Source organism: Vigna radiata, unplaced genomic scaffold, assembly GCF_000741045.1.
Source record: "Vigna radiata var. radiata cultivar VC1973A unplaced genomic scaffold, Vradiata_ver6 scaffold_183, whole genome shotgun sequence".
In the NCBI taxonomy this organism is placed as follows: Eukaryota; Viridiplantae; Streptophyta; class Magnoliopsida; order Fabales; family Fabaceae; genus Vigna; species Vigna radiata.
This window is the reverse complement of record NW_014542001.1, coordinates 98,346-114,068: the sequence shown is the minus strand read 5'-3', so window position 1 is coordinate 114,068 and position 15,723 is coordinate 98,346. Positions and strand designations below refer to the sequence as shown.

At 31.7% G+C, this 15,723-nt stretch overlaps 2 protein-coding genes across 2 annotated transcripts; one reads left to right on the top strand and one right to left on the bottom strand.

Annotated features, from left to right (window-relative positions):
* The first annotated feature begins 1,439 nt into the window (after positions 1 to 1,439).
* Positions 1,440 to 7,027, top strand: LOC106778868. The gene is made up of 11 exons (XM_022776347.1): positions 1,440 to 1,698; positions 2,524 to 2,712; positions 2,819 to 2,911; positions 2,999 to 3,181; positions 3,278 to 3,380; positions 3,487 to 3,672; positions 4,032 to 4,160; positions 4,272 to 5,785; positions 5,909 to 6,035; positions 6,188 to 6,308; positions 6,892 to 7,027. The coding sequence occupies exons 1-11, from the start codon at positions 1,486 to 1,488 to the stop codon at positions 6,929 to 6,931; spliced, it is 2,898 nt and encodes a 965-aa protein (XP_022632068.1). The 5' UTR covers positions 1,440 to 1,485; the 3' UTR covers positions 6,932 to 7,027.
* Positions 7,028 to 7,131: 104 nt separating this feature from the next.
* On the bottom strand, positions 7,132 to 15,164 carry LOC106778890 (probable trehalose-phosphate phosphatase C). Its single transcript, XM_014666891.2, has 11 exons — positions 15,041 to 15,164; positions 9,881 to 9,974; positions 9,574 to 9,789; positions 9,151 to 9,291; positions 8,990 to 9,061; positions 8,789 to 8,914; positions 8,559 to 8,612; positions 8,120 to 8,221; positions 7,944 to 8,021; positions 7,707 to 7,847; positions 7,132 to 7,480 (listed from the first exon to the last, which is right to left on the bottom strand). The coding sequence occupies exons 2-11, from the start codon at positions 9,914 to 9,916 to the stop codon at positions 7,337 to 7,339; spliced, it is 1,110 nt and encodes a 369-aa protein (XP_014522377.1). The 5' UTR covers positions 9,917 to 9,974; positions 15,041 to 15,164; the 3' UTR covers positions 7,132 to 7,336.
* Between the last annotated feature and the right edge of the window lie 559 nt (positions 15,165 to 15,723).

Sequence of the window (15,723 nt, the reverse complement as noted above, 5' to 3'; positions counted from 1 at the left end):
GTTGGATTGTGACAGGAATTGAAAATGTTGTGTCTACATCAATGGAAATTGCTGGTGTTGTTTTAGCAGTATAAAATTTTGTGATCAGAAACCTAAAAGTGAAACAGAGGAAAATAAAGAGACAGGATCTAGAGGTGGACCTCATTTGTCTGTTGTCTGGTGAGCTCAACTGGATTATGTGCTTTTTTTTTTTTATTATTTGATTGTTCTTTTTCAATCTGTTTAATTATTTTGTTTTCATGAAAAAAAAAGTACTTTGGAAATAGGATAAAGATACTTAGACAACATTTCTTTTATAACATTTGAATATCATCATGTCATTATGTGATTGGTCTATGGTGATGTCATTGTGTCATTTAAACCAATCACAAAATAACACGTATGACGATGTTTAAATATTGTCAAAAAAATATTATTAATGTATCATTACCCTTGGAAATACTTTGTGGTAAGAGTGGAAAAAAGGGGTTAGACCCTCTCCTCCCTCTGTTGGCCCCAAAATGGAGATTGTCAACTGATCCATGCATAATAAAAGACTCGTAAATTTTGGGAAAAATATAATTTTACATATTTTCACATTCATCTCATATATTATTTTTCACTACCATATTAAAAAAAGAAAAAAATAATAATAAATGAATGTTGGTGCCCCAGTCTGACGTTGTTCAAAATCATGGTTTCTCCTGCAGATCGGGTTGGTATTCTACCTACTTTTTTTTTTTTTTTTTCTTTTAAAACTTATTATATATATAAAAAATTTATTTAATTGTATAATTATTTCATAAATTTTTAATTGATTAATTAATGTTATTAATTAGATAAATTAAAATAATTATTTTATATATTAAATTACTTTTTTTTATCTATATTTATCTATAAAAAGGTATTATTTTTTATGTACACATTTTAATATCAATTTTATTTTTACTAATATAAATTATTTTACCATTTAAATTTTTTTATCTATTTTTTATAATTATTTTTAAGAATATATTTTTCAAAATTTAATAATATTTTTATTTTTATAATAATTATTTTTTTAGTATCATAGTATAAAAGGAGAATAACATAAAAGTAGACGTACGTGTTTTTATTAGTAATTAATAATTAAATTTTATAATACTGTTTTATGTAATATAATGTATAAAATTAATTTTTTAATTTTTTTTATTTTAATTTTTAATAAAAAAGTATAGGTTATCATGTCGAATTAGACAAGACTAACAAAAAAGAGTGAATGGGTTAACAATCAATACTCACTTTGCAATCCATTTTTATTATTTTAGTCAGGTATATATATGTCTCTTGAACTTTTTGTTATCATTATTTTTAAAGAATTTATTATAAATGTTTGATATTATCACAAGAACAAGTAAATAATATCTTAGAGTAAATTTATGCAATACTTTCATTCTATTATATATTTATTTATTCATGAGAGATTTTTTTTTAGTTTGTTTGTGTAGAAACATAGATTGTGAAGTGATGAATAGTGGGAGTAACTTTATTCCAAATGGTATGGTGTCTAGTGAGACACCATTTGTTGTAAAAGTGCTTGACCCGAAAAGATGGTCAAAAGCCGAAGGTAGAACTAGAGATCTTCTTAAACATATTCAGCCCAACCATACAACAGAAACATGTCGAAATGCTGTAGTTTCTTACCTACGATCCCTCATCATGAACTCTGTCCCTTGCCAGGTATTCTTTCACATTTTTTCCTTTCTTCATCTCTCAATATGCTTCATATCAATTAATTAATCACACTTTAACCTTTTTACGTTGCTCTAATCTTGCCTGTTTCTAATTATGTATTCAGCTTATAGATTCTTATGTTAAATGTAAATTATTCATTGAAATACCGATTGTGTTGTATTAACATCATCTAAATATATCTCCTTAATGTGGCTTGTTAGAAACAGAAAATAATTTATTGAAATATTTGAGTATGCTTAAATTAAAAAAAAAAAAATCTAAATGTTTTACAAAACTTTGATGGTACTAAATACTTAGTCATATAAGTGAAAAAGCTTAATTGTTTATCTCAAAAAGATGTGTTTGTAGAAAAGAATAGAGTTTGAAACATATTTTTATTGCATAATTGATAAACAAACCATTATATTCTGTTTATGAAGGATTATCTTTCAATAATTTCAGAATTAAGAGTTGTAACTCATTAAAAATAAGTTATTTAGTAGGATACTTTAATTTGTTATTTATTTTATTAATGATTATTCCACTAAATTATAGGTGTATATCACAAAGAAAAGACTAAGTACATAAAATATTTAAGAAAAAAAAATCATGCTTTGGTAATATAACAACAAACTTAAATGAATTCTTACATATAATGGTGAGTATTGTGGATCTTTTTATATTTATTGCAAATAGTGAGATATTATATATGAAAAATATGTGTATATAAAACTCTTAAATTGAAGTGTCTAGCATAGATAAGTAACATGACTGTGATTGAAAGGTTGTGTCTCTGCGTAAAATGTTTTTCCTTTGGTACCGCTGGCACAGGTATTTCCATTTGGTTCCGTACCGTTGAAGACCTATATACCTGATGGGGACATTGATCTAACAGCGTTCTGTGATAGTCACCATTCAGAAGACCGTCTGATTCAAGATATACTGCGTATTTTAGAGAGAGAAGAGAAGAATCAGGACGCGCAATTTCAAGTCAAAGAGGTTAAGTATATCGAGGCCAAGGTACGTGCTTCTTCATTTTTACGTATATTAATTAATTATCTCCATGCTAAATTCATGCACATCAGCGTTCTTAGCTTCTGTATTTCTTATTGTTGTTTGATGGCAGGTGAAGATTATCAAGTGTTTAGTCGAAAACTTTGTAGTTGACATATCTTTCAACCAGATTGGTGGTTTGGGAACACTTTGTTTTATTGAAGAGGTGATTCGTTCTGACTGAAGTTCTCATCATCATTATTTTACTTTCAATCTTTTTGCAGAGATCTCTGACAAGATATTTGTGTTCCAGGTAGATAATTTGATAAATCAGAATCACTTACTGAAGCGGAGTATTATATTGATAAAATCTTGGTGTTTCTATGAGAGCCGCATCCTGGGATCTTACCATGGACTTCTTTCAACCTATGCATTGGAAACTTTAGTCATATATGTATTTCATGTTTACAGTAGTACATTTGCTGGACCACTTGAGGTGACAAACTTGTTTGCTTTCGGTAATTTCTATTTTGGTTGTCATAAAAAGAAAAAAAAAAAGTTATGCTATATATTGGCGTATGTATCGTTGTAGGTACTCTATCGATTTTTGGATTTCTTCAGCAAATTTGACTGGAGCAAGTATTGTCTCAGCTTGCGAGGTCCAGTGCCTATAAGTTCACTCCCTAATATGAAAGGTAAGTGAAAAAAAAAATAAAAAAAATTCTTCTTGGTAATATTTCTGAAAATGTTGTATGCATTATGGCTGATTACTCAACATGTTCTATTTTAAAATTATGATAGCTGAACCTCCACGTAAGGATTGCCAAAGGTTGTTGCTGAACCATCATTTTCTTAATGCTTGTGAATCCATGTACGGCGTTCTGTGTAGCAGCAAAGAATTAAAAGAGAAACCATTTGTTTCTAAATACATTAGTATTGTAGATCCTTTGCTTCCTAACAACAACATAGGCGGAAGCATTAGAAAAGGTAATTTGAACTTCTTAGCCCTGGCTCAGACATTGTTTTTTTCTCAAGATATGTTTCTAGTGCAGTTGAAATATAGAAGGTGAATGATTTCTGTGTATAAATGTGGTATTTTGGCTGATAAATATATGGTTTCTCATAAATGAGACTTTGATGAAAAGAGAAATATATATCTATCTTAGCACATACTTTTAGATTATGATGCACAACATTTCACTGCATCGAAGTTATGGAAAATTTCAGATGCCCTTTTTAATGTTAGAACTAAGAGCATTTTGAATGATTTTCCTTTTCATTTGCATTTCTTCTATTTAAATAAGTCTCTTATATGATTGTTTTGCTATCTATAATATACTTTGCAGGAAACTTCTCTAGGATAAAAAGTGCAATTGCTTTAGGTGCAAAGCGAATACAGAGGTTACTGTCTTGCCCAGAAGACAATGTAATAGCTGAATTTGATTTGTTTTTTAAGAATACATGGGAGAGAAACGGTAAAGGTTACTGGATCGATGCACTCACTTATAACCGTTACATAAGGAACGGACATGTTACAACTAGTGTTCAACATTATGGTATTTACCAAAATCTTTCTAACTTTTCAGAAGAATCAAAGCAAATGCTAGGACCCTCTGATGGACTTGCTGCTTCTCAAACTTTGAGATCAAAGCATGGCGGCGTTTTCACTGGTACAATGGCCTTTGATATGCAGCATACAAATACCATGAAGAATGCACTTGCTAATAGAGACCAAAGTGCTATATGTTCATCATATGAAGTTCGTGACAAGCCTTACTTTCCCGGGTTTTATTCTAGTTCAGAATTTGGTCCTTTCTATAGTGAAGCTTCAACTCATCATTGCTACAAGACCAGAGTTTCATCTGAAAATTATCAACCTTTTGGGCAGATTTCGTATGATTGGAGAAATGGATATGAAGATGACCCAGAACATTCTTCAAGTGGTTATTATTGCAAATATGGGATGGACGTCAATGATGAAAATGTCCGTCCTGTTGATGGAGCAATGCTGATGCAACAAGAAAAGTTTGGTTTTCCTTATTTCAATGAATACCTGCAAGCACCAGTGAATGTGAATCCATGTGTACCTTTCCCACCACCCCATCTTTTAGCTCCTGGATATATGCATGAAAACTCATTTGGGATGTTTCGAGAAGATGCCTCTTCTTCTCAGTACTTTCCAGGCTACAATATGCCTCATTATCACAACACAGCTCCATTTCCATTTGCGAGACCATTCTATGAGGGAGAATTTACTGGACCATTTGATTATAGCTCATCAGTACCTCATCCAGACCATCAAAGACAAATGGATATTAACAAAGGTTCCAGCTCTGGTAATTCATCTTGGCAGACATGTGCTTCAAGCTACACGCGAAAAGATTATGAGAACACTAGCACTGAAGCTATTAATTCAGATTTTAAAGCTCTTCAATTAGGTAAGGAACTGCTAAAGACTGCGCCTAACTCATCAATTCCTGATCTTGTTGGCCCTTCTAGTCCGAGTCAGAGAACCGTTGATGACCAACGTTTTCGACCAGTTGCAGATGGTTCCTCTGGACCATCATTTCAAGTTCCTACCATGTTCCCATTCTACAATCTTCCTACCGAGACTGAAACTACTTTTGCAGCCAGAAATAATGTGGGGATGATGCATGCTGGTTTAGGCAATCTTTATCCGCCAGAGTCGAATGCCAGTTCGAGCTTAGCTCAACATGCTACCCATACTAGTCATGATACAGCAGCTACTTCAGGATACTTTGTGAATGAAGGTTATGATATACTGGATAGTGATTTTTTAAGCTATTGGTGGAATCTGCAACATGGAAAGTTTTTCAAGAATCAAATATCAAAGGTACCTTTTCCTCCCTTTGCTACAGTGCCAATGCATTTAAGGGCACAATTTGCGGGGCACATGAAACCTCAGCGAGGTATCATGAACATTATGGAGCATGTTCAAACCCCGGTTCCTGTGATTCCATATGGAGATGTTTCTCCCTTATATGGGAATATTAATGAAGGTGTTGGCTTTTGGCTTCCAAGAACTAGTGATGGGACTGGGACTTACTTTCCCAGGATAAATCCTTCTAGTAATTACGAGGTTAATATACTCACTACCCTTTCAGTTGTGAATGTACTATATCTTGATGATAGCGGGAAATGTTGCTTGTTAGTTTTCTCTTAAAATGTTTTATAGAGCATAATATGCTTTTCATGTTTTAAGTCTCAGCCAAGGTTTTGCAAGAAAAATCGTCTTCCGCTAAGTCCATACATCCAAAATCCCAAATCTGAAAAGAAGGATAACCATAGTGAAAGGAATGACAATATGCATGGAAAATTTGAGAAGCCAGGTAGGTGATTCTTTCATCCATCACCGATGTCTGGTACATTTTGCTGTTACCACCTTTTCCTCATCAACCTTTTCTATGTATTGATACGATAAAAAAATATAGGTCATGGTTAATAGGTAGCTTGTGTTTGGTTGTCTTGGACCATTTCTCAGGTTCAAGTGAATCATCCCATCGAGGTGAAAGCTCAGCAAGAGGTACTAATGAGGTGGAAAAACCCGGAAGAGATTCTAACAGCACTTCTAGACATGAGCCCTCATCATCAAATCACCCCTGGTAATGCTTTTATTGCGTTACTTTACTTTATGTGCTTATATGTTTAAGACCCCATTCGCTAAATGGTAGATAAAATGGAATTAATTTTAGTCTTGAATGGCAATAGAAAATATACTATCTGGATTTTCATTGATGTCATTTTGTTTTCTTTCATAGGCATTACTATGTAGAAAACGGTTGGCTACTAAATTCAAACTTGTATAACTAACTAATCCCCAGTAACTCAGTTTGTTGTGTGCTTGATCAGCTCAATCAAATAAATAATCGCCTCATTTTTAGGCAGTTATCTTAAGTTTGAAACTTTGCCAATCTGTATACGTATTCACTTATTATAGAGACATGTTAGTTGCTGATAAGATGTAACATGTCCCAACAGTAATGTCTAACAAGCTTTTGAAATGATTTACATTATATATACACACAAGGGAGGATGGAACAAAATAATATACCACGTGAGCATAGGTTATAGCATGCAAATGTTGGTTAGGATCACCAGAATGTGGATTCTGATAGATTCATCAATTATAGATGCAGATGTTTTGTCTTACCATCTTATCAGAATTTTGTGTGATCAATTCAACAGGGTTCGAGAAGAGGGAAAAGCGATCAATAAACGGAGATGATGTTCTCTTTACAGGTGTGTGAGGGATTCAAGTTGCAGAGAAGAAAGTGATTTATCAGCAATTTACCATCTTCTTTGTCTGGGAGTCGTTGTAAAATTGCTATATAGACATTTTAGTCCTTGTGAGATGATTATGAAAATTACTAAATTACTAAATAGACAATTTACTCCTGCCTTGAAAATGTTATCATGAATGACTTGTTGTATAAAGACTAGAAGTTATTACTTATTGAAACTTTTTTACAAGCTAGTAATATACATAGTGGTTATTTTACAAACCAACTACTTAAAAACAAAACAACAGTCATCCCACTTCTCCAAAACCATCGTGGGAAGTAACTATGTGCACGGCAAAATTACCCCTTTGATGATCATCTATGCTTTAACCAAAATTTAAAGGCCTGATTTAGTAAGCTGTTTTCCTCCATTTTGCCAAACGTGACAAAAAGATTTGTACTTCCGATGGGTCACGCAAAGAGTACAAAGCGTTAGTTTCTCTTGGAACTGAAGACACAATGATTGGATAACCTTGCTCTCTACCCTGTATGACCTGCACAAATTTCACAAGAAATCTGTAACTATCAACTCTGCATATTGTGCAAGAAAAATATTCTGCTAGAGGTAATACTAATAGTTCCGTTTAATCACTTCAACATGACACAAATCATTTCCTTGACATAAATTTCTCTTATCTGTTACCTTGTAATGCATCTGATTGTACTAAGTAAAGCTCAAGAGTGTTACAGAAAAAGACAGTGAAGTAGAGTATGCCATACCTTAAAAGCATCTTCATCAGTTCTGTCATCGCCAATATACACAGGAAGGATATCATTGCAACTGCTTAATCCTAACGTGTCAAGAAAATATTCTACAGCATTTCCTTTATTCCAGTTTATAGAAGGCCTTATTTCCATAACCTACAAATAAACAGTATTCAGTGCGGAAGAGAAAACCAATAGAATTGAATAATTCGTAAAGAGTTAGAGTTAAAAATGCATATATAACCTGAATACCTTTTTACCCTCTGTCAAGCAAAATTGTGGATGCTTTTCAAGCACAGACTTCACTTTCTCTTCCAACAGACCATAATCCTGGATTTAAACATATTTAGCAAAAAAAAAAATATATATTGTTAATCATTCAGGAAGAGAAAAATGTTAAGAAAAAAATATTAGAAATTAAAGGTTACCTTTTCTTGGACCAGCCGGAAGTGTACAGAGACGCAGAATCCGTTGTCCTCAACCATTGCTCCTTTGATTTCCTCTACTTCATCCCTTAGTATTCTTAATATCTGTTGGCACAGATAATCAAAGTCAAACATTTACTTTTGTAGGTTCACTAGGATGACAAAATACCTATAATCTAAGGGTTGTTGAGTCTATAAAAGAGGAGGTTCACTCGGATGATAAAATACATATAAGACCGGAATCCAATTATATAAGAAAATTGACACTACTCTCTACTCAAAACCTTAAGTCTTTATTTTCTAATTTCTATCGAACACGAGACTTTGACTCATACTTGAATTCCCAATAAGGATTCAATGTGATTCTCGAACTTGCATAACATTTTCCAGAAACCCAGATAAAACCATGAAATAGTCTATATTATTTTGTAATTGTACTGACCTCTCGAATTGCTGGCAAATACTTCTTGGCAGGTTGAAAAGGAACTTCAGTGCACTAAAAATGAAAATACTTACATTAACTAACTATTTAAGAGAGACATTAAGTAAGAAAACACAAAGTAGTGGTACTGTAACATATCTTTAAGCTTTTTGTTAACAGAAAATGATGACATTTCACAAATGTTTGATTCTGAAAAGACTAACAAAAATTATGAGGACAGAGTTGCTCACGCTTTTGTTAATGGAAATTTCAATATGCTCCCCTGCAGAGGATGTAATTGGCACTGATGGTGCCATTATGTCCATGCCATGGCTCCCAGCATAATACAAATTGTTCAACTTCACGAAATCTTGTACCTAAACCATAAAATAACAAGAGTTAAGACTTATAATTAGAACTGGGGCATCAATTTGAATAATTGATCAACTAACCTTATCTCTACTTCTTCCACTAATGATCGCTGTTGGAAAATAAGTAGCAACTTCATGTACTGTAGCACGCATCTGTCATTTACATTATACACCTCATTCAATCAATTAAAATTTCTACAATTGAATTTAACATGAAATGGTTATGTAATGTGGTTAATTACCTCTTCAGACATGAAAGCACGATCTGGATCATTTACAATTGGGGATAAGGTACCGTCATAATCCAAAAAAAGGATGATCCTTTTCTCTGTGGCAGTTTTCATCAACCTTTCAAATGAGTTCAATGCTGAAGGGTGTCTTGCCTAGTCAAACAAACAACTAACATAAGCAATGCATCAATAGACACAAACATTCTCATAAACTTTAGTACTATAATGTACATGCATATGTTGTTTTGTTTTGTTTGTCCTGAGAATTTCTTGTATCATGTTTCTGTGTAAATGGTGTGTTGTGAGGAAACAAGAAAATAAGTTCTTCAGAAAATAATTTTCATATTTTAATTATAAAAATGTTACTTTTATCATTGTAATAAAAAAAAGGGAAGCAACTAAAGTGATTTTATGTTTTACTGAATTCGTACTTACCATCCATGAATCATAACCAGACAAAATGTAGCTGGAATTGGTTTGGGAATGATCAATCAAATTCGGTGTGGTCCTTTGGATTAATGAATTTTCATAAACATCAATTGGGACCTCCTTTGCTTTGAAAATTGGTTGTGGTATCCATTTAGTACTATGTGAATGGGATGTTTGAAATCCCATAATCTCTTTTAACTGCATCAACTTCCTCTTGATAATCTAATATATGCAACAAAATTAAATAAGAAATAACTGGTTAGATTTTTTTCTAAACAACAAGAGAAACTATGAAAGCATGTCTTGGATTTACCTTGAAAGTGACAAGGAGAAGAAATATATAATTCATATTTAGTTGAGATCTACAACACTAATTATTACTTCCAACTCTTACACAAGCTAATTTCCTGAAAAAAAAAAAATAGTAAAGATATAAATTCAAATCATAACATTAATTTTATCAATCATTAAACAAATGGATGAATAAACAGCATAAATGCTTCAATATAATATGTCAATGATCAAGCATAAACAAATATTTCCATCATTTTTTTTTTCCACTTGTGGTCTCTTATCAATCTTAGAACAACAAAAATCTAAATAGTCTATATTTGTTTATGGGCTCCAAGCCCAACTAATAATTGCTGCTGGCAAGAAAAAGGTTGGTAAAAATAAAGCTTAAGTATCTGTGGGTCCCACTGTGAGAGTGAAATGATGATTGTGATCTACATGTAACAACAAACCATAACTATTAGTCTATTTCTTTCAACCTTGTCCTAAATTTTATCCTATATTTTTTTAAAGGTGGTTGGTAGTAAAATAATAAAAGAAAGAAAAAAAAAATATTTTTTATAATTAAAAAATTATACTTAAATGATATTTTTTGTTGAGCGAATCCGGAAGCAGATTTTTTTCTTATATATTTTATTTGCATTTATTGTTACACTTATTATTTGAAAATACATATTTTTATTTCACTAAAAACGAATTTTAAGTACTATAAAAAAGCTATGGATATTTTGTTTTCAAACAGCATCTAAAACTACATAAAATTTTAATAAGTTAGAATTTAGGTGCATTTATTTGAGTATATTTAAACTTTTCATGAACTTTTTTATTTTCAGAACTCAAATTTAATATCTTATATCATAGTTTATGAGAAATCAAACTTCAGTCAATAATTTGTAAATAAGATAGAACAGCTTTTGCAATGTTCTCACAGAAAAGAAAAAAGAAATATGTTTAAATTTCTACACGTTTAACCAAACCAAAATTAAATAAATAATAGGTTCTAAGCAGCGCACACAAATACACACTTCTATTCTTTAATCTTTACAGTGTGTGCCTTTTTTTAAAAGTTACCATCTATAATCAATTATATATAAAATAATCACACAGATTTAATTTAATAAACTCGTAATAATTTATAAAATTATTTTTCATTTATCATGTCAAATTACTGTTCATACTGTTTTGATCAAGATTAAAATAATTTGATTTATAAAAAAAAAAAAAAAAGATACTGAACACATCTAAACATACTCAATTTTGACTAAAAGTCCATATACTTGAAACATAGCTAGCAAAAGAAAAAACATAACAAAGGTATAATAATTATGCTCTAGTCAAATGGTTCACATTCTTCATGGAATCAACTAACATGACTGTCCAACAAAATCATGACATGAACTGGTCTCATAGACAAGATTAGTTATTGTATTTGGTTGCTACTATTTCTATCCTGTCCGAAAAAACTTCAAACTAAAACATAGATTTTATATAAGGAAGAGCTAGTGGACATAAGAAATTGGAGAAGAACTTATGAAAGTCATGGATTGCTAATTATTTCAAGAAGTGCTTAAAATAGTTTTGATCTAGGAAGTCATTTTCATCAATCAAGTTCCACAGCAACTCCAATAAGCAAAAAAGTATTGTGTCCATTTTCAATCATTCTGGAAAAACCATCAGCTAACAAATGTTTTCAATGGGCCAAGTAACTAAGGAATAAAGTAGTTGCACAACATGGACGTCATTTTCTGTATGTAAAATTTTTTATCTCTGGTTTAGACAGAAATGCATGAAAACAACACAAAAAAAACAAAAGTACAATACATTATTGAAATACAAGATTTGACAAGTTGTCTTCATACAAAGACAAAGTTTGAAAGACTTCCATAGGTAGGGTAGGATATTAGTCTATTCTGACTCAGATGACAGTGACACAAGCTAAAAAAAGTTGGGAATTTAGGCCTACATCCACGGAGTAACTGATCTATGTGTTGGTTAATGTTTTGGTTCCACTCAACTACCCTTATCTCCTTCTAACTGAACCACTTCCTTTACTCTTATTACCTTCACTAATCCAATCAAGCTCTAATATAACACACACATACAACAACTTATATCAATAATCTATCAGACACTCTCACATGACAAACCAGTAGCTAGGCACATCATCTTTTGCTAGTGGTTTCATAATGAGAGATTAACAGTAACATACATAATAATACTTCTTCTAGCTCAGATGAACTCTATGAGGGGACTTGTTAAACAACTTCAATAAAATAAGATAATATGCAAGATAATACATAAGGAAATGCTAGCTGGGGGAAGTGAAATTACAACAAATATATGTTTGTTCTTCTAAGTGCACTAAATAAGGTGAAATAAGTTCTTGAACAAAAATGCTCCTTCAGATCATTGCAGATCATATAGGAGTGTAAAACGGTTTCCATTGAAAGAATATATAAGCTTTACCTGCCATTGAATGAACAAATCTTTAGCTTCACTGGGAATTGACAAATAGATTAGACAAAATTTGGAAAATGACTTTTACTTTCCTTAGAAATAATTAAAACAATAAATTTTATCTATAGCTGTATGGTTAAATCAGACAGAGTGTTTGAGATTGAATTAAATGTCCATTCATATAGTGTTTTTTGACAACATTTCATATCCACAGATTATTTTGCTTGTGATATATATATATATGTATATATTTCTTTTCTATCAGACATGACTTTGTCCCTCAAATCTCAGAATAAACAAAAACATAATGGTTACCAAAACAGTTTGAACTCTGTTTTATCCTCTAACGAAAAGTGACAAACAAGGTTGGTGAATCTGTTATTAAATGAAAGTAACCACATATTTCTGAACAGTATGAAAAAGAAATATAGGAAACCAACATAACACTAAGAAAGAAAAGAGTAAACAAGAGGGATATGCATCAACATTACACGTGTAACAACAAGAAAACACATACTTTATTATCTGTTAAAAAAAGAATAAAGATACTCTGAGAAAAATGACTCTTGACTTTTGAGGCCCAGAGTGTGAATCCAAATAAAAACTACCAAGAAGTTAATTTAATCATATACGGACAAAGAGAGATTTCACGTGTCGGTTAACACAACACAGAGGTTCAGAAACCAGGAAGTGTAAGTGTACCGGACATTCAAGTACGACAATCTGGTCAAATCTAAAGAAAACTATTGGTACCTAATGCTGAACACCATTACTTCTTCTCCAATAAACAACTCTATAATCAATTCATTTAACAAATATAGCAACACAAAATCGACAAAATTTTCAACAGTTGGGTCAAACGTATGAATTATGACAATTGTACACTAGTACTATATGTACTACTTAATTATGCAGAAGTATATACTTTTAAGAATAAAAGAAGAATGAACTTACCTTTGACCTACAAGTTAGCTAATCAGTAAACACCTTCGTGCAGTATCAGAGGCACATGAATCAAAATTCCAAATTATAGCTATAGGTGTTGTACATATAACATACAAATATTATTTTTTTACTGTGTGACTAGAAATCATTATTCCAATAAGTGCAGCAAAAGGTTGATTTTAATTCAATTGGTTTCAGCTTCCAACTTATATGTTTAAGGAAACATAAAAATATCTGAAGAACAAACTCCCTACTATTAGTTCAAACAAGAAATACCAACCTTTTTTACTGTAAAACTGTAAAAGTAACATATTCATTTATTACACATCTAACTGTGGTATGAAAGAAGATCATTATATACAGTCTAGTATTTTTGCAATTTACATAAAACAAAAAAATATATATTTTTTCAGCAATACACTACAACTGTTATCCTTTAATTAAAAGGCAAAATACAAGTCAGGCATCAAAGATCTGGAGACTATTTAGTAGATTCAATGCACTTCTCCTATTCTACAGAGGACAAAATCTAGCTCTTAAACATTTGAAGATTTTGTACAGAAATCTTGTTTTTTTTTTTTTATTTGTTTTCTGCTAACATGTTGATTTCACATACCCACAGAAAGACTGGCACATATATTATATATTATTTATACATTGAAACAAGTTTTTCTCTTTCTTAAAATAAATGTAGTTGTCCTGGGTTAGTTGAGTGTTAAAGACTCTGAGGCTTGTTGTAGCAGCTACATGCAATCGGCAATTCCACTTGTTTCTCATTTCATAGTGGAAAATGCTAGAAAAAGACTAAAATATAAAAAAAAAATAGAAAAGAAAAAATACATAAAAGGATAATATTATACAAGAAAAAAAAGAAAAATAAAGAAGAAAGTAGAAAGCAGAGGAAACCATGATAAGTTGACACGATAAATAAAGTGCATGAAGGAAGAGGTTTTTGTGAGGAAATTAAAGAAGTGTCCAAAACCAGACACAGAGACAAAACATTTTCTATGGACTACTGACTTTAACCGTTATCAAGGCACATGTCCTTTCATCCAATCTCTAGCTTACTACTCAGTTGGACCCTTTCTACTACAAAACTGATTTGCGTCGGACCGTGGGCCTTACCGTGGGCCTGACCGTGGGCCTAACTCAGTGCCACATGTACGGTACACATATTGTGGCGGAAGAAAACCCAAGAGCGCGTGGCAGCAACCTTCATGGACCCCAGATGGTTTGTTTTGAGAAATACGAAAAAAGATAAAGAAAAATCCAAAAAACTGAATTCCAACCGCTTTTTTCGTTTCTCGTGCATAAATCCCTTTTTTTTCTTCTACTTTTTCCCATGAAACCAAAAAACCATGATTATTATTAAATGTAGAGGAAAAAAAGAAAACAATAATGAGATGGGAGCCGTGGCTAAAAGGGAATCGAAATAGAGGAAAAAATTAACATCCGATGAAGATGAAGAATATGAGAAAAAGATGCAAAGGTGAAGAATATAATCTGACCGACAGTTATTATTATTATTTTACAGAAACGACAGAGAATGGAATAGAATGGAAGCTTGGTTGAGGATAGCACATAAGAAGGACATGCAATGAAGAAAAATGAAGATATTGGATGAGTAATGACATATGGAGAAGGGGAGCAAGAGTAATATTGACATTATGTTCTAATCCAAGCAAAAGCAATGGTTAAAGCAATAAAAATGACGGAAATTTGCAGAGAAACATGGATGATGATGATATATACATGACTTAGTGAGAAAATAGAGTCTTACCAAGATTATGCAGTGGTTACTGTGATGCAAATAGTTGCTTTGTTGTGATCTCTGAGAAAAAGAAGATAGATAGATAGAAAGAAGAAGGGTGTGAAGGGGAGAGAGGAAGGAGAAGGTATGTAAGAAGAAGGGAGGTATTTATAGGAGGGGGTTTTGAGGACTATAGGGTTTGGTGAATGCCAAGTGCAAAAGGTGGGCCATGCAGAGGAGAGATTCCATTAACTGCTATTTTGAACTTGCATGATTTGGGATTCAAACATTAAACAATATGCAATCACTAATATAGCTCTAAATTTGTTGTTTTGGCAAATTTAGTATTTTCTAAACACAGTCCTCTCTCAACACTTTTTTTTTTTTTGTCTTCGATATTTCTATTTTCCTTTAATGTAAACAAAAATCTATTTCTTTTCTTGTTTTTTCTTTATTACTATATTTTTTCCCTTTTTTTTTTTTTACTTTGCAAGGTGAAAATCTATTTATAAAGATAATTCAGGATTTGATTTCCCATTTGGATTTTACCAAGGATACTAGTATAACTTCAAAATAGACCTATTTGGTAGGAGTGAGATTTGTTAAGGGCTAAATAAAAACATCAAACACCTTGTTACTTCAAAATAGATCTATTTGGTCTATCATTAACTATTTATTGAAAATGTCGAATTTTAAGCTTTTAAAAAGGAAAA

Excerpts from the sequence above, each read along its gene's own strand:
- LOC106778868 (XM_022776347.1), top strand. The coding sequence starts at position 1,486 with ATGAATAGTGGGAGTAACTTTATTCCAAATGGTATGGTGTCTAGTGAG. Across the intron at positions 2,912-2,998 it reads CACTTTGTTTTATTGAAGAG|GTAGATAATTTGATAAATCA; the intron begins GTGATTCGTTCT and ends TTTGTGTTCCAG. Across the intron at positions 5,786-5,908 it reads ATCCTTCTAGTAATTACGAG|TCTCAGCCAAGGTTTTGCAA; the intron begins GTTAATATACTC and ends TCATGTTTTAAG.
- LOC106778890 (XM_014666891.2), bottom strand. The coding sequence starts at position 9,916 with ATGAATTATATATTTCTTCTCCTTGTCACTTTCAAG. Across the intron at positions 8,022-8,119 it reads TCCGGCTGGTCCAAGAAAAG|GATTATGGTCTGTTGGAAGA; the intron begins GTAACCTTTAAT and ends GTTTAAATCCAG. Across the intron at positions 7,481-7,706 it reads CTGATGAAGATGCTTTTAAG|GTCATACAGGGTAGAGAGCA; the intron begins GTATGGCATACT and ends AAATTTGTGCAG.